The sequence below is a fragment of the Urocampus carinirostris genome, chromosome 8 (genome assembly GCF_059441175.1).
Source record: "Urocampus carinirostris isolate Australia breed hairy pipefish chromosome 8, RoL_Ucar_1.0, whole genome shotgun sequence".
Lineage (NCBI taxonomy): Eukaryota > Metazoa > Chordata > Actinopteri > Syngnathiformes > Syngnathidae > Urocampus > Urocampus carinirostris.
Window position 1 is genome coordinate 37,538,524 of NC_142356.1, and position 23,100 is coordinate 37,561,623.

The 23,100-nt window shown below is 39.8% G+C and overlaps 1 protein-coding gene across 1 annotated transcript; it reads right to left on the reverse strand.

The window, feature by feature from the left end:
* Nucleotides 1-3,971: 3,971 nt before the first annotated feature.
* Nucleotides 3,972-22,414, reverse strand: LOC148361802 (multidrug and toxin extrusion protein 1-like). The gene is made up of 14 exons (XM_088342589.1): nucleotides 22,146-22,414; nucleotides 21,273-21,374; nucleotides 20,676-20,744; nucleotides 19,602-19,750; nucleotides 18,123-18,165; nucleotides 18,006-18,050; nucleotides 17,824-17,921; nucleotides 11,687-11,784; nucleotides 10,423-10,604; nucleotides 8,175-8,283; nucleotides 6,701-6,776; nucleotides 4,403-4,472; nucleotides 4,194-4,326; nucleotides 3,972-4,111 (listed from the first exon to the last, which is right to left on the reverse strand). The coding sequence occupies exons 1-14, from the start codon at nucleotides 22,305-22,307 to the stop codon at nucleotides 3,981-3,983; spliced, it is 1,467 nt and encodes a 488-aa protein (XP_088198715.1). The 5' UTR covers nucleotides 22,308-22,414; the 3' UTR covers nucleotides 3,972-3,980.
* Between the last annotated feature and the right edge of the window lie 686 nt (nucleotides 22,415-23,100).

Here is a 23,100-nt window from a genome sequence, read left to right on the forward strand (position 1 = left end):
AGCTTATCTCAGCTAACTTCGGGCAGTGTGCAGGGGGCACCCTGAGCTGATTGCCAGCCAGTCATTGAAAAACTCAGAAGTGTTTAAAATGTATTATCTATATACCAAAGCCATATCCCCCTAGTGGGAAATTGTTAGCGTCAAGAACACACTCACATTCACCAAACATTCATTCCAATTCACTTTTCCCAATCTGACACCGAACATTAAGCCCACAACACAACAAGGAGTGAGTTGCTGTGCCATGCAACACTTCCTCAACAGTGGCCCGACACCATACCCTGGTTTACCCCCTTCTGCATCATATGCATCAATTTGAGTCATCCCTAACTATCGTAATCAAATAGAATTAATTTAAAAAGCATGTACAAAATAATGTAACCAGCTTTATGAAAGTTGGCTAAGATAAAACACTTTTAGTAAGATTTTGTGCTGTGGTTATCTACAGTTTATGGACCAACGCTAGAGGGGCTGGTCAGTTATTCAATGATCCTTACAATTCCAGGCAAAAAGTAGCTGATCAGTATCAATCTACACTATACTGTATTTACTTGGAACAAATCAATCCCAAAATTCCGAGCATCACGCACCCTTAACGAAATCCACGTGAGTGCAATTGTCTCATCTCATCTCATCAGCTACACCGCTTATCCTCAGTAGGGTCGCGGGGGTGCTGGAGCCCATCCCAGCAATCATCGGGCAGTGGGCAGGGGACACCCTGAACTGGTTGCCAGCCAATCGCAGGAGTGCAATTGTATTACCTTAAATAAAGACTACTATTTTAAATGAAATAACATCGGGCTGGGCTTTTCCACAAATGTATCTATCTATCTACCTTGGTCATATCCCTAAAGAGGGGTGATTGACAGCAAGACAAACACATACAATAACAAAAAAAATAAAAGGGAAAAAAAGCAAAAAAAACACACACAAAAATGTTTGGACCATGGCCAACCCAATTGCCCAAACAACCAAACAAGTTAGGCACCTCGGCACCTAAGTTGGTCATGCTTTCCTCCCTCCAGATGAAATGGGACACCAGAAAGCGGCCATGTTACTCGGGTCAGGGTGACACAACACACTCTTCTGTTCAACAGCAGGGCCCGACAGCTTTCACTGGTTTACCCCAGCCACATCATACGGGTGCCCAGCCCATCCTTAAGAACGCGTCCAAACATCCCACTATCCTTTCACAACACCTCTCCACTCATTGCTATCACCAACAAGAGCTCTAGCTTCCACTAAATTTAGACCTCTTTCCTGCAGTGCACTCATAACACCATCTATCCACGTCAATCACAGCCTTCTTCTTGGTCTTCTTCCATTAACTTCTACTCTGTAGATCCTTTTCAACATTCGCTCACCCTACCATCCTCTCCATGTGTCCAAACCAACCGAGTACCCTCTTGTCAACACGCTTGCTCAGTTCCACGACTACTCCAGTTCTGTCTCTCACAATTTAATTTCTCAATCTATCCAATCTTGTCACTCCTAACATACTCCTCAAACACTTCATCTCAAAAACATTCAATTTTCTTCTTAAATCTGCATTCAGGCTCCAAGTCTCTGCACCATACAACACAGTCGGCACAATCACACTCTCATACAGTCCCCTCTTAACATCCATACTCAAACTCTTGTTACTCATCACTATCCTCAAAGCACCCAAAACCTTGCTTCCTTGATTCACTCTGTGAATCTTTCCACAAATGCTTTTTGATAAACTGTAGAATATACAGCTACAGGGGGTGGTTTGGAATTGCGCTTTGAATACGTCTAGGGAACATTTTTAAAACTGCATGTCGCTGTTCGACGAGAAGCGGCTCATTTTTTTCTTTTGCTTCTCGCAGCAACATCTTGCAGGCTGAATTAAATCTGTCGGCGGGCCTGATATGGACGGTGGGCTTGGTGTCTTCTGATTTCAATAATTTAGTCAACTTGTTGTGTTTTGATTTGATTGTAACCTTGTTTCTGAAACGAAGGGAAGGAAAAAAAACAGTAAGATTGGGCCTAAAAAAAATCAAGCCTGACCCAACCCAGGCCTGTTGGCAATAAAGGAGCGCTCTAGCCTGAGCCCAACCACTTGATTTGATGAATTGAGGTCGAAGAAAGAACAGAAATTTCGTATTTAATTTGTGCTGGTTAGGTGGGCTTCCCTTTACACAGACTTTTTAAGTAAAATATCCACCCGTTATTGCTCTTTGTTTCTTTTTATTTGTGTTGTACGATGCAGCGCGGGGGCGCGGGTTGTATAGCGCGAGAGGGTGACTGAATCTACGTTTCCTCCACCGCACGACACTAAGAAAAAGAAACAAGGAGCAATGGCGGGTGGATAATTTTAAATGTCTATTCCACCCTGGTCAACCTGGAAGGGGGGATTACCACTTGTAAGGCCCCTTCTCAAGTTTTCTTTTTTCCTCACGCTGAGGTTTTGAGTTTTTCCTTGCCCGCATGTTGGTTTAAAATCAGGTAATGGTGTAATTTTAATCCTGTGCAGTCCCTTGAGACATTTTTGTGATTAAGGGCTGTATAAATGAATGTGACTTGACTTGAAATAAAACGTCAGCGAGGGGAAGCTCGAAGCCGAATGTAAAGATTGACATTTTAGGCCCGATTTAAGATCACCAACTACTTTAACAAACTGGTGAGGAAGTGACTGGCAATGATTCCAGCCACACAGATAAGAACCATGCCAAGTAAAATCAAGCCACGGCGTAAAAGCAGCTGTGGCAAAGTCAGAACACGGCTGACTACGATGTTTGAAGTTTCAGGCTCATCTGGGATCGGTTGGTCCACAGTAGCGCTCTCACTTGTTGGCCCAGAGGACAAAACCAGGACCTCATTTGGATCTAGGAAATTGATGATAAAAACTTCATTTATGTGAGCCAGGGTTCTCAAACTCAAATTGAGCTAGGGTCTGAGCGAAGCTGGGGAAAATCGAGTTTTCCACAAGAAAATCTCAGATGAAAACATTCCATTGATTTCAAATTTCCTTTTACAAATTTGCAAAATGAGATCTCAAAATAAAAGATATTAAGAATTAATGTGAAAATATACAAATCAATCTGCAATAAATGAATCCATAAACTGTGTATGATAAAGGGACAGTGCGTAATATTTGACCACTACGTGTCAATATATTATGTAGTGCAATCAAAAAAAGTACTCAAAGTGACAGAACCGCAACATTTTCCTTCTCTTATTTTTTTTTGCCTTTCACAAGGTTTTTGTTTTACAGCAGGGGTGTCGAACTCATTTTAGCTCGGGGCCCACACGGTAGGAAAAAAAACTCCCTGGGCGTAGAAGTAGAGAAAGATTGAAAGAGAGAGGGGGAGAAAAAGACAGAGAAAGAGAGAGCAAAAGAAAGCGAGAGAGGATTAGAAATAGAAAGGGAGAGAGAGAGAGAAAGAAAAAGAAAGAAAGAAAGATAGTGAGAGAGACATCAATAGAGAAAAGAGAGTAAGTGAGAGGGAGAAAGCGAGAGACATCATTTGAGAGGGAGAACAGTAGAGAGAAATCTAGAGAGAAGAGTAAATACAGACATAGAAAGGGAGAAAAAGAGGATGAGAACAAGGGATAATATGAGTGACAAAAACCTGAGAATGTTTTCATTAGTAGTATTTCATTTACTATTATATATACCGTCATATTTTTAACATTTTTGTTTGGTGGGCCAGAATAAAAAGCCCTATGGGCCGCATATGGCCCGCAGGCCGCTGTTGTCCTACCCCTGCGCTGAATAATACACATTGTCCCTGTAATAGCTTCTGTTGCGATTTGGACGACCATGTCTGAAAACAAAACCTATTTATTTGGGTCATGGATTGGATTAGGTTATTATGTACCGGTAGTTGACACATCATGAAATCATCATTATGAAAAAGCTTGTCTTGCCTGGCTGGTGGACTTTGACTCCAGCTCTCTTTTGAGCCTGAACACAGATGAACAAAAACAGTATTTTGGAACGGATATCATTTGAATTACATTTTATTTGGTCGGGACTCTGAAGTACACACTTTTATGGTTGCTTTTCCCCAATCGACAAAGCACAGATACGTGATGAAGAAAATAGCTTGCAGTACCACGCAGACGGTAAGTCCGATCCAAAGTCCTGGACAGGAGCAAAAAGACCTCACGAGTTACTTTGTGATGATCGAAGAATATTTAAGTCCTTTGCAGCATTTTCTCTTTACCTACGACGCCCATAGATGTGGCATACAATAATGTCACACCGATGGGAAAGCCAATGATGTAGTGCCCAATCAAGTTGGACACAGCCCCGACCTTTTGTTTCCCAACACCTCGAAAGACACCTCCACACACGCCCTGCAGTCAACGTAGGGGAAATCAAGGGTTATTCATTTTTGGGGCCGCCAAAAAGTCAATTGGATTATGTACTTACCGCAATAGCATCAGCAACATGCATTAAGAAAAACAGAACCATGACATCCGCAGTCCTCTTCAAAATGTCACTGAAGAAAAGATAAAGAAAAGTAAGAAGGAAGCAAGCATACAATTGTCAATGTCACCAGAATTGTTATTTGGGATGGGCTAATGAATGCTCAACCAGGAGAAAACAAAGGTCTTGTACTTATAGAGAGAATTTCTTTAAATTACATTTATTTTGTTTAGAATCTAATTCAGTGGTTGCCGAGTCGACCAGCAGATGGTGCTGACGAGTCCCCTTCAGAGTTAGTTCCCAAATTAGCCTCTTTTTGTCTCTAGTATCATGAAGGAAACGATCCTATAAACGTATTGTATCTTACCTTAAATCCTAAGAGGCGCCAAATAACACATACTGTCCCTTTAAAGACAACGTTCATGTAAACATGTGTTATCTTGTATTCCTTTTTAAAAGAACCATATAAAGAGTTCCATTGCAAAACAAAATGACATTCATACCGCGGAGCTAAATTCATTTCACTTGTGAATGTACCTCATGAAAAAGGGATATACAATAAAACTTTCTGTTATTTTGGGAGTTCAAATCAGTTTGTTCCAGTATATTCCGATATAAACCAACATACTTAACAGTGTTTAAAATACATGTATTTACAGCGTTGGGTAGGGTTACTTCAACTGGATTACTTTCAATTACTTTTGGATTACTCCAATACCAAATATGCTAATAAAAGACAAGAAACTAAATATGAATACAATTACTACATTTTGTGGAGGCTTGGAATACATGGAACGGCAAAAATGATGTTGGCAAACTGTTTGGATTTATTTTCATTTTGTTTTTGTTGCATTTTATGTTAGTTTTGCCGGAGAAAGCTTACCACGTGTTGAGAGTCATCATTTTATCTCCAGCTGGTGTTACACATTTGTTTTATATATTTCCGATTTTATGTTGTTGTTGTTTTACCTCATCTGCAAAATAGATTATAAATGTCATTCTCACAAGACAACATTTAATTGTTGGCATGAAGGTTCATTTATTGAGCAAATCTCACTAAATCGCGTGAGGTCTCTTGAGACTTGGCCCAAGCACCCTTCTCTGACCTGTGAGAATTTGCTATCTAGTGGTGATATACCGGTACATCTCTTACACTTTTTGCTATACAAAACTCACTTCCCTAAAAAATAATAATAAACTACCCCCAACAGTCAAATACGGATTACACAACATGAATCCCAAAATATAAAATTTCAACTAGTCAGCAACCCTTGTTGTGCCACAAATGCACGTTGTTACTTGTATCCTGTATACATCATTGAGGGGAAAAAAGGAATTAGTTGTCGGTATTTGTTTCCAGAGACAGGATTTGATCAGTTTTTGGTAACCAGTGATGGTCCATCAGGGCCTGCAAGGCCCTCTCTGTTGGCCTAACAAATATCTAAACAATGTAATGTCAATTAGATGTTGTCCGTGAATACTGTCTGTCTCCTTCCTTTCATTACTTCTCCCCTGGTTGGGCTGCTTCAATATTTGTGATTTGATATTGAACCAGTTGTATTTCAGCCATTACTTGTTGCTAGGGTCGGATATCTACCCGGTGCCCTTCACAATTATTTCTGCAGGGCCTGAGGCATACACTAAGTGTTGATAATGCTGTAGGGTTAGACAATCAGATTTTGTGTTGGCGACACCATGGCCTTCTAGAAGGCATCACAAAACTCTAGCGGTTTCACACACGGGCTAAGGGGCGTAACAGAGATATCACAAGAAAAATGTGAAGACAAATATTCCTGCGTCCACTGTTTGTATTGAGCTGACTTTTTCAGCCCTTAATGGAATGAAATCATATGCCAGAAATATGACAGGAAAGGCTAGACTTTCAGCGATGGAAAATAACCTCTTGATGGAACTGAAAGGAACGGATAATCTGTACGGGAGAGTAATTGAAATCTTCTAGAGGACGGAAAGGAGGATTTGATTTTGTGCACAAATATATAGGAATATCGGTGAATAAAATATTCCTAAATAATAGTGCAATTTTATGAGGTTATTATTTAAGTTTTATTTTATGTGTCACTTATTTTGTTTGCTGTAAATGTTTTGTAGACATGAAATAATAGTGAGGTTGGATGTATTCAGACGTAGCACTCCTGAAGGCCTTGGTGTGGAATTCACAGTCTCCCACTTTTGGAATTGGTAGGAAAAAAACAGTTTTTGTGCATCCCCCTTACAAATCCTACCAAAATACTGACTTCTCCTCATTTTTCCCGCAAGACTTTTTGCAACATCGTTACTCACGGGTCCTGGGTGAAAATATAGCCAACTGTGTCCCTGGCAAGTGTGAGGCTAGCTCCAACACAACAGGCAACCACGACTGTAAGGAATAAAAGAGAAAACAATAACCGCATGTAACGAGTTTAATTGAAAGTGCGCCCTCAAGCTGGATCCGTCTCTTGCCAAGGCCTTTACAATTATCACATTTTTGTGGTTGCTCACAGCTCTTTACCACTGAACATGTCACTGTTATCCACTATACAATATCGAAGTCGACTGATTATCGGGTGGGCCGATTTTTGGCACTGATGTTTGGGAATTTGACAGATATTGGTACCGGCGTTCTTATATATCAGACAAGCTGATTATTAAGTCATATGAAGCTGAGCCTCGCTCTCCCTGGCGCCTACTCCTCCCCTTCCCTCTCCCTACGTCCTTTGAACCCACCAGGCGCCTTCTGATTGGCTAGGCGCCCAGGGGTGGAGCCACTAATGCAGAAACAATAAGAGAGCGGCAGCTCAGCAAACATGTCCCGACATGCAAAGCGTGTTTGCGATTAAGAGTAAAAAGTGTAGTTAACTTGTTTCAGAGGTGGGTACTGATTTAATAGCTCTTATCATAATATTAGTTCGGCAATCAAGCGTGTGTCTTTGTGAATGAGTAAGAGAATAAAAATAACTCTAGTGGAAGGCTAGGTAATTAGCTAGTACCATAACATTTGGATGTCAATCTGGATCTAAAACACGAGTGCCCACACATTTTTGCCAGCTTTGTTGAAATTTCGATGCACTTTTTGTTTTATGGTAATTTAAGTCACGTCTTTATTTTTTTGTATTAAAAACATAATCAGGGAGCTGTTTCATTTTCTCGGGAGGGACGAAATCATGACCAACTTATGCACCGAGGTGCTTAACTTGTTTGGGTGTTTGGGCATTTGCGTTGGCCATGGTCCAAGAATTTTTGTGTGTGTTTTTTGCTAGGTTTTCCCTTTTTTAATTTTTGAAATATTCGTTATTTTCATTTGTATTTGTCTTGCTGACAGTCACCCCTCTCGAGGGCTAGGACCAGGGTAGATAGATAGATGTATATGAGTTGCTGCTAGGCTTAATTTTGTTTCCTGCACTGTTAGTTTTTGGTTTTAGGGATTTTGTTTTAGTTGTGTTAAAAATTTTATTTATTTTCTGCAAATGGTTTCCGACAGCTTGTCATGATTACTCATTGCACTCACCTGTGCCTGATCGTTTGGCCCCAGCATCTGCTACTTGCCTGATTAATTCCCCTTCTATTTAAACTCAGCACCCCTGTAACTCCTTGTCAGTCCGTCAGCGTCAATCTTTGTTTCTTTTTGCATTATCAAAAATTTATCTCGTCAATTTTGAAGATTTTACAAAAAACGAATATTAGCTCCAAATATCGCTTTCTGGCCTCCCCTTAAGACTACTATTCAATATCGGCCCTGAAAAACCCAGATTGGTCGATCCCTAATACAATCTCTTACTTGTGAAGATGATGGACACTTTGGTAGACAGCTTAGCCTGCTCAGTGTTTCCTGCACCAAGTGCATTCCCGACACGAATACTAGCTCCGGCAGCCATGCCCATGGGAACCTGGAAAAGGGAAATACTGAGTGATTCAGAATTCAAATAGTAAATAAAAATAAGATACACTAACAAACTAAATGATATGAACAAAATAAAATGTCAGTTTATTATGAGGGTCTAAACGAATGTGTGGGGTTGGTAGAGAAGAAGAGGGTGGATGTAAGAACGAGTCACGGAGCTCGCATACTTTTCAAACATTTTCTTCATATTCGATAAGCTTTGGGGGTTTTTTCATTTCAAATCTTTTAGTCAAATTGATTCCTAGCACCGCTTTCGATACTTAGTTTTGTACTATTACCGTAACTTTATTTTTATTAGAATTTCTACAGTCAAATTTTAGTAACATTTCTGTATTTTTGTTGTATTTCTCTTGTAAAAATATTTTTGTAGTATTTCCGTTGTAATATTTATGTTGCAGTATTTTTGTATTAAGTATTACTGTAGTGTTTTTTTTATAGAATTTCTGTAGAAGTATTTTTGAACTATTCCCATACAAGTGTCTTTGCAGTATTTCTTTAGTATTTTTAACATAACTTTAGTTGTATTTTCTTAGTATTTCTGTTGTGATATTTTGTAGAAGTATTTTTTTTATAGTATTACTCTGGTGTTTTTTGTAGTATTTCTCAAGAAGTATTTTCTAAGTACTTCTGTACTTTACAGTCTTCCTTTAGTATTTTCAAATTTTACTTTATTCTCATTTTTTATGGTATTTTTGTTGGAATATTTTTCTAGCAGTATTCTTGTATAGTGTCTCCAGCCATAGTAGAATCTTTGCAGTGATTTGGTAGTATTTTTGTTGTATTTCTGTCATAGTGTTTTTGTTGCAGACACACAAAGGTACATTGGGTACAAATTTGGCACCAAAAAACATGTTTTTTTTTTTTTAGTAGAACTGTATTTACTACTACAGCCTGGAGAGGGGTGGGTGCCAACAGGCTGTACTTGCCCAAGACACACCACAGAATATGGTGCCCCTACGATCCAACCAACCAACCATATCGTCAATACATTTTGACCATAAAGGGTTGGATAAAAAAGCCTGACATACCACAAAAGGCCGGAGGGTATTAGTTTGCGCATCCCTTCTCTGGGTGCTCAGCACCCGCAAAGCTCTGAACATAAAACTGGCCCTTTGATAAGCACTAACTGTACACCTAAAATTAAAGTTATTGTAACTTTAAGTCTACGTACAAAAAAACAGAAAAAAAATTACAGCACAATTCTTTCGGACAAAAATAGAATGATAATATATTGTCAGACTAATAACATCAGTGCAAAATTCATTCAATATAGGAGATATTTTAAAAGTTATAATTGGACAGTACAGATTTTATTTGTAAAAAAAAAAAAAGACAAGTGTAGAAAGTACAGTACTTTTATTTGTTTAACAAATGCTGAAACCTATAAATTGTGTTCTTTATTTTTAATGTACCATATAGCAGTGGTCAGGAACCTTTTCAGTACCAGAGACCGGTTTAATATTCTTGTGGCCTAGCGCTAAGACAAGATTAGTAATAAAACAATAATATTAATAATAACTAATAATGCTTAAAATAACAATAATAATGATAAGCCCAAATTGACAGTGTAATCACGAGACCATTAAGGATCTAGATGACATAGGAAAGGGCACTAAATATTATCTCATCATCACACTGTACACACTTGCAGTACCACACTGTACAATGTTGCTCCATCATAATGTTGTACAACGTGGCACTGTGAGTAAAAATACTGTGATGATAAGACAAAATGGAATGCTTTTGCATTGCCCCTCTACAATCCTTGTAGCCTAATAATTAGGATTACGACGATATGTGTTCCATTCCCATTGCATCCAATGTGGATTAAATGAGGTCAGCCATAATTGTCAGCGGTTAAAGGTCGGTATGACACGCACACAAAAGTTTTTTATTTTTGTGTGGAACAAAATGTGTGTGTATTCACAAAAAATACAATAATAGCAATAAAACAAGTCAAATTTTGTTTTTCTTTCTGATGGTTGCCGACCACTGTAATATAGCATTTAATAAATCAATAGATAAAGGTATCCATTCTGCGGGTTTTGACTATCGCGAGACTTTTTTGGAAAGCCACCCCCACAAAATAAGTGGGATTACTGTAAATCAATAGGATTTGAATTACCATGAAAGACACAACGGTCAGCTGATATATGACAGATTGGGCTCCCAGTTCAACTTCATTAATGGTGCCAGCGAGGCATCCTCCCACTTCAAAAGCCCACCACTCAAGACAAAACATGACCATTGTCGGCAAGGCCAGCTTGATAAAAGGGCCCCATTCTTTAAGACAGTCCCTTGACCAGCCTGTGGATAAAAACATGATTAAGCACAGTTTCACATGTATACTAATTGATTAAAATTCAGTTTTGCACGATATTAAAGCATTTCAATCAATAGAATAAAAAGAAACGAGAACTGCGTACAGTGGTTCCTCTTATACGAGCAACTCTAACGTTAGAATTTTTGTATACGAGTTTTATTTGGACCAAAAAGCCAGTTCACGAGCTGTCCCAGAAGCTACCACCAGAGAGGCTTAAGAGCGCTCATTGCTCGTGACTGCTTACCGCCAGAGTCAGCTCATCTATTTTGTACATGCAAAATACCACAGGCAGAAAAAAAGTGCTTTATTTGTGGAGGGTTCTTACAACATTTACAGTTACAGTAACTTTGATTTAAGTGTACAGTGAGTGCTTAGGTAACAATAGTCTCTCGATCTCAGACCTGTCAACATTCGCCAATTTCCCCCTTTATAGTGATTGCAAATCTTCCTTATAAAGTGATAATAAACGTTACGAACACAACGCGGTACCTTTTCCCTCAGAGCAAAACAGATTATCTAGATACCGCAACATTATTAGCAATCTTCGAAGACGTCGTGTGCCACCAATGACCGAGGCTATTCGGATTACAGACAATATTCCTGTATAGAAGTTATTATATGGCATACACAATTTGAAATGATCAATAAAACAAGAAAATACAGGAAAAATGTATAAATTGACTTGCATGCAATCTCATTCACTCTTCCTCTACACCACATGCAAACCTCTATTAAGGTGACTGGTAAGTGCTCATCATAAACTCACAATTTATTTCGTTAAGACCATCTTATTTATCTTATTACTGTATTTTTTGTTTAATTACTATTCGAATATGGTTTACTTATGAAGAAGATGTGTTTTTTTGCTTTTAGTGTTCACTAAGATGCTTTTGGAAGGTCGGGAATGGGCCAATTAGTTTTGAAATATTTCATGTAAGGAAAATTTGCTCATAACAGGAGCAATTTGAGCTCCAAGCATGATCCTGTGATGAATTAAGCTCATATGATGAGGTACCACTGTATTTGTGTTTCCAAAATCTAATCTAATAAAAGAAGGGCCACTGACCTTCCCATGTGGCCTTGTGTAAACCCCTCCAGTAGACGTAGCCCAGTAAGACAAAGAAAAAAACATACTGGGAGATGGCGTTCGCCAAGGCAGACCCGCTTGAACAAATCAAAACAAAAATTATTAAACGCAGTCACAACAACAACAAACATCCCAAAAAACAAACAACAACTTTCTGGTTATAATTGATAGATTGATACCGTAGAGTGCTACGCAATACTTTAAATCTTCCGTAGTTTACTACGCCATTTTCACAAAATTTCCAAAAAGGCTTTTTTCTATAAAAACTACGAAAAAAATCCAAGCAATGTCTAATTTGTTGATTGTTCCTTGGTTATTTATGGTGCATTAGTGTCATCTTCTAGACCAGGGGTCAGCAACCTTTTCGGTGTCGAGTGCCACTTCCATATTTCCTTGTAAATCAGTGTGCCACACCAAGATCAATGACTCGCACAACATTTTTTAATATCCAACCGATCTGTCATTTTAAACCAGTCCAAATATACAACATGGATATACATTTTAATGGTATAACTCAGTGTTTTTCAACCCTTTTTGACAAAGATACACTTTTATTTATAAAAAAGTTCAGAGGCACACCGTCTGTCGAAAAGGTTTGAAAATGAAGTTATGTCACTCTATTTCTCTGTACTACCTTATAAGCAGATGATTAGTATATAAAAAGAAGAAAATAATACTTAAAATAAAAAGAATGATGTGCTTTAGGTTTTTTTTACGGTGCAATCTTAAACCGCTTTTTTAAACAAATTAAGTTATTAAATGTACTGTGCTACCTCAAGAGCAGATAATTAGTACAAAAATGTGCATAAAAATCTACTGCCACCACCTGATATGGATGACTATTACAGTTCCTCGTATGAAGATTGCAAAAATACTGAATAACGGCATGATTTTTAAAATTGGGCAAATTCCAGCGGCACACTGGTTGAAAAACGCAGGTAGAAATGACCAATTTATCTTCCGCTATTCTTGTTCATCAATTAACTAAACAATGAATGTGAGCAACAAGTGGAAAGGGCTGTAGCCATCCATGACTTCAACGTTTTGCCACAAGATTGAACCAGAATCAGCCATTCTTCATTAACAATGAACTACAATCAAAAAACAAGTGCTATGGACGGCTCGGATTCATCCATCCATCCATTGTCTTCCGCTTATCCGAGGTCGGGTCGCGGGGGCAGCAGCGTTAAAAGGGAAGCCCAGACGTCCCTATCCCCAGCCACCTCCTCCAGCTCATCCGACGGGACCCCGAGGCGTTCCCAAGCCAGCCGAGAGACATAGTCTCTCCAACGTGTCCTGGGCCGCCCCCGGGGCCTCCTGCCGATGGGGCATGCCCGTAACACCTCCCGAGGGAGGCGTCCAGGAGGCATCCTTATTAGATGCCCGAGCCACCTCAACTGGCGGTGAGGGATGCCGTCAAGCTGAAGAAGGAGTCTTATCGGGCCTTCCTGGCCTGTGGGACTCTGGAAGCAGCTGGCAGGTATCGGCTGGCCAAGCGGAATGCGGCTTTGGCGGTTGCCGAGGCAAAAACTCGGGCATGGGAGGAGTTTGGCGAGGCCATGGAAGCCGACTTCCGAACGGCTTCGAGGAAATTCTGGTCCGCCATCCCGCGTCTTAGGGGGGGAAGCGGTGTGCCATCGACACTGTGTATAGTGCCGATGGGGCGCTGCTGACCTCGACCCGGGACGTTGTGAATCGGTGGGCAGAGTACTTCGAAGACCTCCTCAATCCCACCGGCACGTCTTCCTCTGGGGAAGCAGAGCCTGAGGACTCTGGGTTGGGCTCTCGTATCACTGGGGTTGAAGTCACCGAGGTTGTCAAAAAACTCCTCGTTGGCAGGGCCCCGAGGGTCGATGAGATCCGCCCAGACTTCATTAAGGCTCTGGATGATGTGGGCGTGTCATGGTTGACGCGCCTCTGCAACATCGCATGAACATCGGGGACAGTGCCTCTGGACTGGCAGACTGGGGTGGTGGTTCCCGTCTTTAAGAAGGGGGACCGGAGAGTGTGTTCCAACTACAGGGGAATCACACTTCTCAGCCTCCCTGGTAAGGTCTATTCAGGGGTACTGGAGAGGAGGGTCCGCCAGGAAGTCGAATCTCGGATTCAGGAGGAACAGTGTGGTTTTCGTCCTGGCCGTGGAACACTGGACCAGCTCTATACACTCTTCAGGGTCTTTGAGGGTGCATGGGAGTTTGCCTGTCCGGTCTACATGTGTTTTGTGGACTTGGAGAAGGCATTCGACCGTGTTCCTCGGGAGACCCTGTGGGGGGTGCTTAGGGAGTATGGGGTACCGCACAGTCTTATCCGGGCTGTGCGGTCCCTGTATGCCCGGTGCCAGAGTCTGGTCCGCATTGCCGGCAGTAAGTCGGATTCGTTCCCGGTGAGGGTTGGGCTCCGCCAGGGCTGCCCTTTGTCAGCGATTCTGTTCATAACTTTTATGGACAGAATTTCTAGGCGCAGCCTTGGCGGGGATGGAGTCTGGTTTGGGGGCCTCAGCATTGCGTCACTGCTTTTTGCAGATGACGTGGTGCTGTTGGCTTCCTCAGGCCGTGATCTTCAGCTCTCGCTGGAGCGATTCGCAGCCGAGTGTGAAGCGGCCGGGATGGGGATCAGTACCTCCAAGTCCGAGGCCATGGTTCTCAGTCGGAAAAGGGTGGTATGCTCCCTCCGGGTCGGGGAGGAGGTCTTGCCCCAAGTGGAGGAGTTCAAGTATCTTGGGGTCTTGTTCACGAGTGAGGGTAGGATGGAACGGGAGATCGACAGACGGGTCGGTGCAGCGTCTGCCGTCATTCGGACCCTGTACCGGTCTGTCGTGGTGAAGAGGGAGCTGAGCCGAAAGGCAGAGCTCTCGATCTACCGGTCGATCTACGTTCCTACCCTCACCTATGGTCATGAACTTTGGGTCATGACCGAAAGAACTCGATCCCGGATACAAGTGGCCGAAATGAGTTTCCTCCGCAGGGTGGCTGGGTTCTCCCTTACATATAAGGTGAGAAGCTCAGTCATCCGGGAGGGACTCGGTGTAGAGCCACTGCTCCTCCGCGTTGAGAGGAGCCAGTTGAAGCTACCATACCATTCATCAATTATAACTTGTTGCAGAAAATATCAAAAATTGAAATAACAGCAGCAACAACAACACTTTCAACCTAAAAATGGCGCTCTTAAAGGCTACTTAAAAAACAGTTTGAAATTTTTTTTTAAAATCTACACATTCCGAGATATGAATTTCAATGTAGCTGCTCTGTATATAAATTGTCTTGACTTCAGGAATTCTCCTAAAAGTGACAACTTGTTTACTCAAATTGCGTTGTTTTTTTTATCCATGCAATGTCAGCGTGTCTGACTAAATTAAGGACAGTTGAGCTATGGTCAAAACACAAACACTCTTTCTTTAAAAATATGCACACACACATTAAAACATTGCACCTACAGATTCAACAAGAAGGTAACACAGGTTATTCATTTTGTTTTATCATTTTGCTGTATTTTGGGATAGTGTTTCATATTTTTCACCTGTTATTGAAATATTACTAAACTTTCATCTTTCCTACAATTACACCCTTCCCTGATCTTAAAGACCATGAGCAGAACATTTGTAAACAAAAAGAAAAAACTATTGCAATCTGCTGCCACCTAATGTTACAGTTACTCAGCTTATAACTGAAAAAAAAGCAGTTACCAAACAACGGCATGCTTTTGTTCCTGCAGCACCATACAGGCACCCTTTTGACAAGGCGTTAGATTTTATCCCACACTACTATTACACGCCAAACACAATCCGACTCAAGAATATTAAATTAGAATAACATGTTCTTGTTTAGAAGCAGTAATGGTACATTTTACCAAAACGGAACTTGAATGCGATTGTTGGAGTGGTTTATTCATGTACAAAGAGTTAAGGCTAAGTTCACACTGCAGAGATTGAATGTCGATTACGTTTTTTGGGTGAAATCCAATGTTTTTTGTGAAATCGTGAACATTTCCAACTTAATGCAGCTTGTATGCGACTTCATCTCCAGCGCCACATGCGCCCGCCCCGAGGTCACACGTTCAAACCCAGGCCAAGTCATACCTAACACTTACAAGATTGGTACCCATTGCCTTCCTGCTTGACGCTCAGAATTACAGGAATTGGGGGTTTGTTCACCTAATGACAGGTAAAAATGAGGGTAAATCTATGACCCCAAAAAATAATGGTCTGTCTGCGCAGAAGAGGACACGTGACATCACACGCAATGCATTCATGTTTGTGGAAGTACATATGGATGTTAACAGTGGAGCATTGTATCCCCAAATATTACTTAAATCTAAACCTCGCCTTCCCCCATTGAATAATGCCCATGCAGTGAGATTTAAATGTAAATATTGTTGAGTACTACAAGAGGATGCTATCGCTTTATCAATGAGCATCATTGTTGTTCATAGCAGTGGAACAACGGGGATCATGCGATGGACTGTTGGCAGTTCTGTGAGTTACAAAACTGTTCATCTTCATCTTCAGTTCATCTTCAATGAATGTGTGAAATCATGACACTCCGAGATTTCCTCAGCCGTAGTTGTTGAATTCTTGGTTTCCTCCCGCCTGGATGTAGGCAGAATAGCAACGTCTAATGCCTATTGAGAAAGTGCTGGTCGCATGAATGAGCCTTGACTGTTCAGACAGAAGTTGTATTCCGAAAGATCAGATGTGTATCTGATTTAGGACCACATACAAAAGTGGCCTGTCTCTAGTGTGAAATAAACAAATGTGTTCCAATCAGATGGATAAAGGTTGCGCTCATGCAAAAAATATATATTTCTGATAAAGTTAAAACTTATATGAACTCTATGTTGGCAGAATTAAACAAATAAAAACAAGCTAGTGCTAATAAATTTTATTTACCTTAATGGTAAATACAATTTACTAGCATTGGTGATGGCCCAAACGCCACTCGCCCCGGCTGGGCTCCTGGCCACACTGCGCGCCCCCGTGTGTCTAGTTAACTTTAGTCACACAGGAAAAAGATATACACCGGAAATGCAACTTCAAAATAAAAGAGTACAAAACTGATAAACGTACAAGACACGCAATTAGACTGATTATTGAACCGTTACTTCATGTGTGTGTGTGTGTCTGTGTGTGAAAGATTGTTTTTATATTTAGGAATATAAAAACAAGGTATATTCACACAGTGAATTCTGAGAAATGTTACAACCAAAACGACCAACCTATCAATTTCTTTGCAGTGTGAATCTAGCCTAAATCTTTCTTCAAAATAAACAGTTGTAGACTAAAAAAGTCGTCTCTGATCCAAATTTGTTTTTGTTGTTTAAATTTGAAGAATCTGTAGATTTTTTTTTAAGGGGAGAAAAGCTGTTGGTATGCGACACACTGAATAAGGTCACTAGCAAAACACTGTGCGGAGAGGACATACAGTACGCCGCTCCGGGAAACAAGAATGCTTTTTGCACTCCTATGTGATACTGGTTAGCTAAAAATCTTGCAGATGATGTATAAATCTGTTACAAGTAAATGTTTACCCGAAGATATAGTGTACAATTGTTTCAAATGTGTCGATTTTTAAAAGTGTCCATGTTGTCAAGGGGAAGAGACCAAGATAAGCTCAGTCTTTTTCCCATTCTTGTTTTGTTTTTTATTTTCCGATTGTTTCATTACTTTGTAGCGTCTTCACTTGATCATTACTTTAATCTTGAGAAAAGGAGGATGACAAATTGCAATCAGGTATCCCTTGGCAGAGGTAGAATCCACCTTCGTGCAAGGTAAATTTTATAAAACAAGGGAATGTAAAGATAAAAAAAGCTGGAAAAAAATAACACTTTAGCTTGATATAATTGTTAATTTGAACTTTTCATTATTCACACTAACCACTAGAACCAATTGGTATACATATGGGTTGTTGATAGCTATATAGCCATTAGACAGATAAAGAGTACATTTATTTCTTGATGTTAACAAGCCTACAGCAATGAATACAATCTGCAACCTAACATGATTGATTAAATCCAAGCAAACACATTCAATGTTTGTCTTTACAGTCTTGGCAATAGAAGATATTGGTTCAACCCTCCTCTCCCTAAAAAAAGTTATGCTAAAAGGGCTTTGGAAAACTTACACAACTCCCAAATGCAGAACATAGAGTAAGAGATAATTGGTCAAGGCATTTGCGATGTTTCCAACTGCACCGGTGATCACTTGAGGCCAAATAATTCCCTGCAAAAATACATGCAAATGTTATTATTCTCACTATTTATGGTTTAAAAAATATTTATCATTGATGCAATTGCGACAGAGCACCTGGTTGTGCAAATATCTTCCTAGCAGCAGGTACATGAATGCTCCCTAAAGTAGGAAATAGAAATCTGACATGTAGTTGCTGTACCGAAAATAATAATTGAGACTATGTGAACTCACCGGAAGAGCAGGCATGAAGATCTTCACATATACCTGTGCCAGACTATGTAAAATACAAACATACCTGTCAACTAATACAGCTATGTCATACACTAGAGGTCAAAATTAGACAATTCTTTTAAAAAAAATCTAAAAAAAAATGCCATCTTTACTTTTTAACAGTTAAAGGACATTTCGTTGTATCTATACCAAACTAAATTCCTTGATTATCTACTAACCCTTATTTAACTGGCAGTCTTAATGCCAGTCTCACTGACTTTGAAAGATGATGGGCCATTCTAAATTGACAAGAAGCCTGCGGCAGCAGGTTTTCAGGATGAAAACAAAAGGGATGACCCTATCACCCATAGCAAGACAAGTTGATCGTTCCAAATCTGTAATTTCAATGATATTGAATCTCAAACTACCCCAACTATGCTGCTCTTCCACAAAAGACAAATGCAAAAGAGGACAGGTCACTGTGGAGGATGCCAATGGGTAATCCTTTACACACTGCAGCTGGAATTACTTGCCAGCTTTTTTTTTTCCTTTGATGTGAAATGCCTTTAGTCATTTTGTGAAAGAAAAACTCTTAAAGTGCCATTATATAGATACAATAAAATGTAATTTAACTGTGGAGGAGTGAAGATGGTATTTTTTTCAAAAATATTCAATTTTTTATAAGTTGTCCTCTCGTTTTGATCTCCAGTGTATTTCACAAGCTTTTTACCGGCAAAAATATTTCAGAACAAACATATTTGTACAGTCACAGACCAATACATCTCTGTCGCACATCGGAACCCGTCAAAACACACAAACGTTTAAACCTCTTGTCAAAACCAGAGTCATACTGATGCCATCAATCACAATTCGTATTAAACGAATCACAATAAGTAATAAACTATCAAATAAACACAGTGCTCAAACAATTTTTACACAGTCTAATTTGAGTCGAGGAGCCTCCTTACATGATTTCTCGGCCGAATCATTTGTTTGAAGACAGGTGACTAATAGGAAGTGACTTTCTGGACTTGTATTTGCCACTTTTCCGAACATACCTGTCAACTTATACGTTTTCCTTGTATTATATACGTTTTTCGATCCTTTCACATTGTGTATGCTTCACAATTTTTACAGGATTTATTTTTTTAAAGAAATCTTTTTTTTTTTAAGTTGTATTTTCTATTATACTAATCTAGTCTTCCCCTTTTTGCTTTATTCCGGAACATTTTGGTCACCAGATGACAACGATTTCTAAAATTGTTGCGGTACATCAGCAAATCTTATGATCAATCAAGCATTTATTTGGTGAACAAAATAAACTTGCTGACACAAATTATCTTTCTTTTCATTCTACATAGTCTGTCTTGCTATGAGTAAATAGATGCTGTGTTGTGTTTGTAAGTTCACTTAATAAGGAGAGTAAATGGCTGAGGTTGACAGCTATGTGATTACATCCATGTACGCTAAAGAGGATTTGTTTGGTAAATAGTGATTTACCTGGCAACCTCCGGATTGAGTTTGATGGCCAGTAGAAAGGGTTCAGTATTGATGAAGACAGCCCAGCAAGGAAAACAAGCCAACAGGAGGATTAGGATACACCTCTGAAGGATTACACCAATTTGCTTTAGGTTTCCGCTTCCAAATGTCTGCACAGAGTGAGAGACAAATAAGCAGTGTCAGTGACAATGCAGTCACTTAAGAACCATTCAAAAGGTTTTGTTTTAGAAAACATACACTGTATACACTCCCATCAAAAAGCATGGGGTCATTAGAAATGTCCTTTTTTAAGGAGATGCACTGTTTTATTTTTCAATAAAAATATCAGGAAACTCCTCAGATATGTACCCTGTACATTGTTGACATGGTAATTTTAGCACAAAATTTACATACGTGTCTCGAAGCCTATTTTCAGCACTTCAGTGTTCTAATAGTACTTTGTATATTTTTCCTGATTGGGCTGAAACTTGAAAGACTAATGCATAAATAAAAAACACTTGTGTTAGCACAGATAAATCAGTTAATCTGGTTCGAAAAGCTGTAAAACTGACCTTCTTTCTAGCTAGTCAAGTACCTGGAGTATCAAATTGCTGCTCTAAATAAACTTTGGGAATGGGCAGGAAAAAAAACTTTGCCGTGAAACGAAACGGTCTACTCTCGTTCAAAGAAATGAAGGCTATTCCATGCCAGAAATAGCCAAGAATCTGAACATCTCAATGGTGTGTACTACTCTCTTCAGAGAACTGCACAAACAGGCTTTAACCAGAGTAGAAAGAGAAGCTGGGGGCAAGACCAAGAAAGGGGGCAAGTGCATTAAAGTCAGTAGTTTGACAAATAGACACCTTACAGGTCCACAACTAGCATTTTTTAAAGAACACCTGTAAAACACCAGTGTCAGAATGGCCTACAAACGGAAAAGCTTAATATGGACTAAAGAACACAGACATTGGACAACTTAATTGATGAATAATAGTGTAAACTTTTAATGGAAACCACTAAACTGTTTGCGTGACCCGAAACTTTTGAACGGTAGTGTATGTATACATAAAGTGCAATCTTTATTCGGAACACTACCTGAGATATGAGGGTATCACAAGTCATTGACAAGCCAGTCCCAATGGCAATACCAGTCACGTTAACCACCTGCAATTAAGAAAAACTGTGAGTAGAAAAACAGTGAAATGAGAACTATTCTGTCATGATGTGACTTTATTCTATAATTGTCTTGACGATGGAAAAGCTAATTTAGTGTCCTCATTGGTAGCTTTATGTCAAGTTGAGTCACATTTATTAGTATAGCTCTGATTCACAAAAAGTCTTAAAGGGCTGCACAGACCGCCACGACAACATCCTCTGATCTGAAAAGCGACATGATGGAAAGGAAAAATAAATAACAAAAACTCAGCCTGAGGAAAATGAAGAAACTTTGAGAGAGGGCTGCATTGAGGTAGCCCAACCCTTTTTCAGGATTGCCTTCCAAGTTGCAATGGATGTCGCAAGGGCATCAACAAACAATACAGTGTCATAAAAAAAAGACAAATGTTACACTTGTCTAATGTAAGTTCTTCTCTATGCATTTTTTATATTCATTTCCATTTTCTTATTGCTAACAGAGAGACGAATGTTGTTAATGTGTGCGATTGTGTTCACAGACCAAACAAATGTCCTTACTGCAATTGCCAGTGATACAGCAGCAAATTCAGATTTGCCAAGATGGCCACAGAACACCATGCTGATGACACCAATCATATAGATCATCATCTGGGAAAGGACCTGGAGTTGGGTTGTTAAAAACAAAGTGCAATTAGGGAAAACACAGCACTAAAGTATGACTAACAAGATGAAAAAACAAAAGTAACATACGAACAAGTTAGGTAACTGGCCTCTAAATAATACATTATTTGGTCACCAAGCAACTCAAAAGATGTAACAACGAGAATAAAAATAGACTGATTAAATCCTTATATACAGGCTATTCAAAAAGTCTGGGACATTTGAAGTCTCCATATCTCCTTATCTAGAAATTATAGTACGACATAAGTTGTTTAATTTTAAAGCTAGTTTACATGAAGTTTTTTTATTTTTGAGATTTAAAAAAAATATATGTTCAGATGCATTAATGACATTCACTCAACCAGAAGAAGTGTTTTGTGAGCTTAAATGTGCAAAAATTGAATCATGGATTGTTGTTAAACGTACATTTTGCAGAAAATTTGAAAATAAGTCACCAGAGAAAAAGTCCATAGTGGGATGGGATGGTAAATTCCTAATGGATGGGTGCTTATGCCCACCTAAAAGAATGGCACACCCCTCAACTTTAAAAAATGTGGTGAAGTCCCTTTAAGTGAAATAAATAAATCAATAAACATGACCAGCCAGACACTGTGGGTGTTCAGCACCCCCAAAGATCTGACTAAAATCGCCTCTGAACCAGATTATTACAACAAGGTCTTCCATGCAATATAAATCATGTCTCATTCTCACACAAGAATACCATGAGCAAACATATTACATTTATCCGTTGTCATGAATTATTTATCTTACCACAGGTCCTGCGAGCTTTAACATCGGAATCAGTTCAGCGCAGAAGCCCCTTGGGATGATTTGTCTCACGCCTCCTGACCACAGGCCCGGAGGAGAGTCGTGGTTCGTCTTATCTTGCCTTACAAACTGGACAGTTTCAGGTGGGTCTTCAATCGGGTCCATTGTGGCTCAGAGTAGAATACCTGTCTAAGATAATCTTCTGTGCAATCCTTTTCGCTTGTGAATGAAGTGAGCAAGAAGACAAGGGAGAGGGATTTCACTTGCAGGGTGGCACACTCCCTCCCACCTTTGCTTAGATAAAAACTAACAGGAAGCAGTCAGGCCTTCTCTGATGGGAACCAAGCACCAACAGAAACATGCTCCTGTATTTGCAACATCTTTTCTTTTCTTTTCATGTATTCCCAGAAACTGATTGTATTCCTTTCATAATCTGACTCTCAACTGCTCAGTTACTAATCATGTGTACTGAGTTTGTTTTTTCTGTTCAGTCACATTGCATTTGTAAACATGAGTAGGAGGAGACCTTTGTTTGTGTTATGGTATTTTTTTTATCGATCCGACCAACTAAGCACAGGACAGTATTGATTGATAATGATCTGATAAAGAAAGTTTTGTTGGACATCTCTTGATCATTGAATAAATGGGCCTCCTCCCACCCGAGTTACCTTATAATTATAAAAGCAGCCCCAAAATTGCCTATTTTCAAATAAATTTATATTTTACTCTTTTTTTGTTTGTTTTTTTAACTCCTCTGCTGATCTGGGGTCAGGTCACAGGGGTAGCAGCCTCAACAGGGAAGCCCAGAGCTCCTTATCCTTAGCTTCTTCATCCAGCTCATCTGAGGCATTCCCGGGCCAGCCTAGAGACATCGTCTCTTCAGCGGTCTAAGGTTGTTCCCGGGGCCTCCTGCCCGGAACACCTCCCAAGGGAGGTGTCTAGGAGGCATCCTTATCAG

Excerpts from the sequence above, each read along its gene's own strand:
- LOC148361802 (XM_088342589.1), bottom strand. The coding sequence starts at position 22,307 with ATGGACCCGATTGAAGACCCACCTGAAACTGTCCAGTTTGTAAGGCAA. Across the intron at positions 6,777-8,174 it reads AGTGTCCATCATCTTCACAA|TCGTGGTTGCCTGTTGTGTT; the intron begins GTAAGAGATTGT and ends TATTCCTTACAG. Across the intron at positions 4,327-4,402 it reads ATGTTGCTGATGCTATTGCG|GGCGTGTGTGGAGGTGTCTT; the intron begins GTAAGTACATAA and ends CGTTGACTGCAG.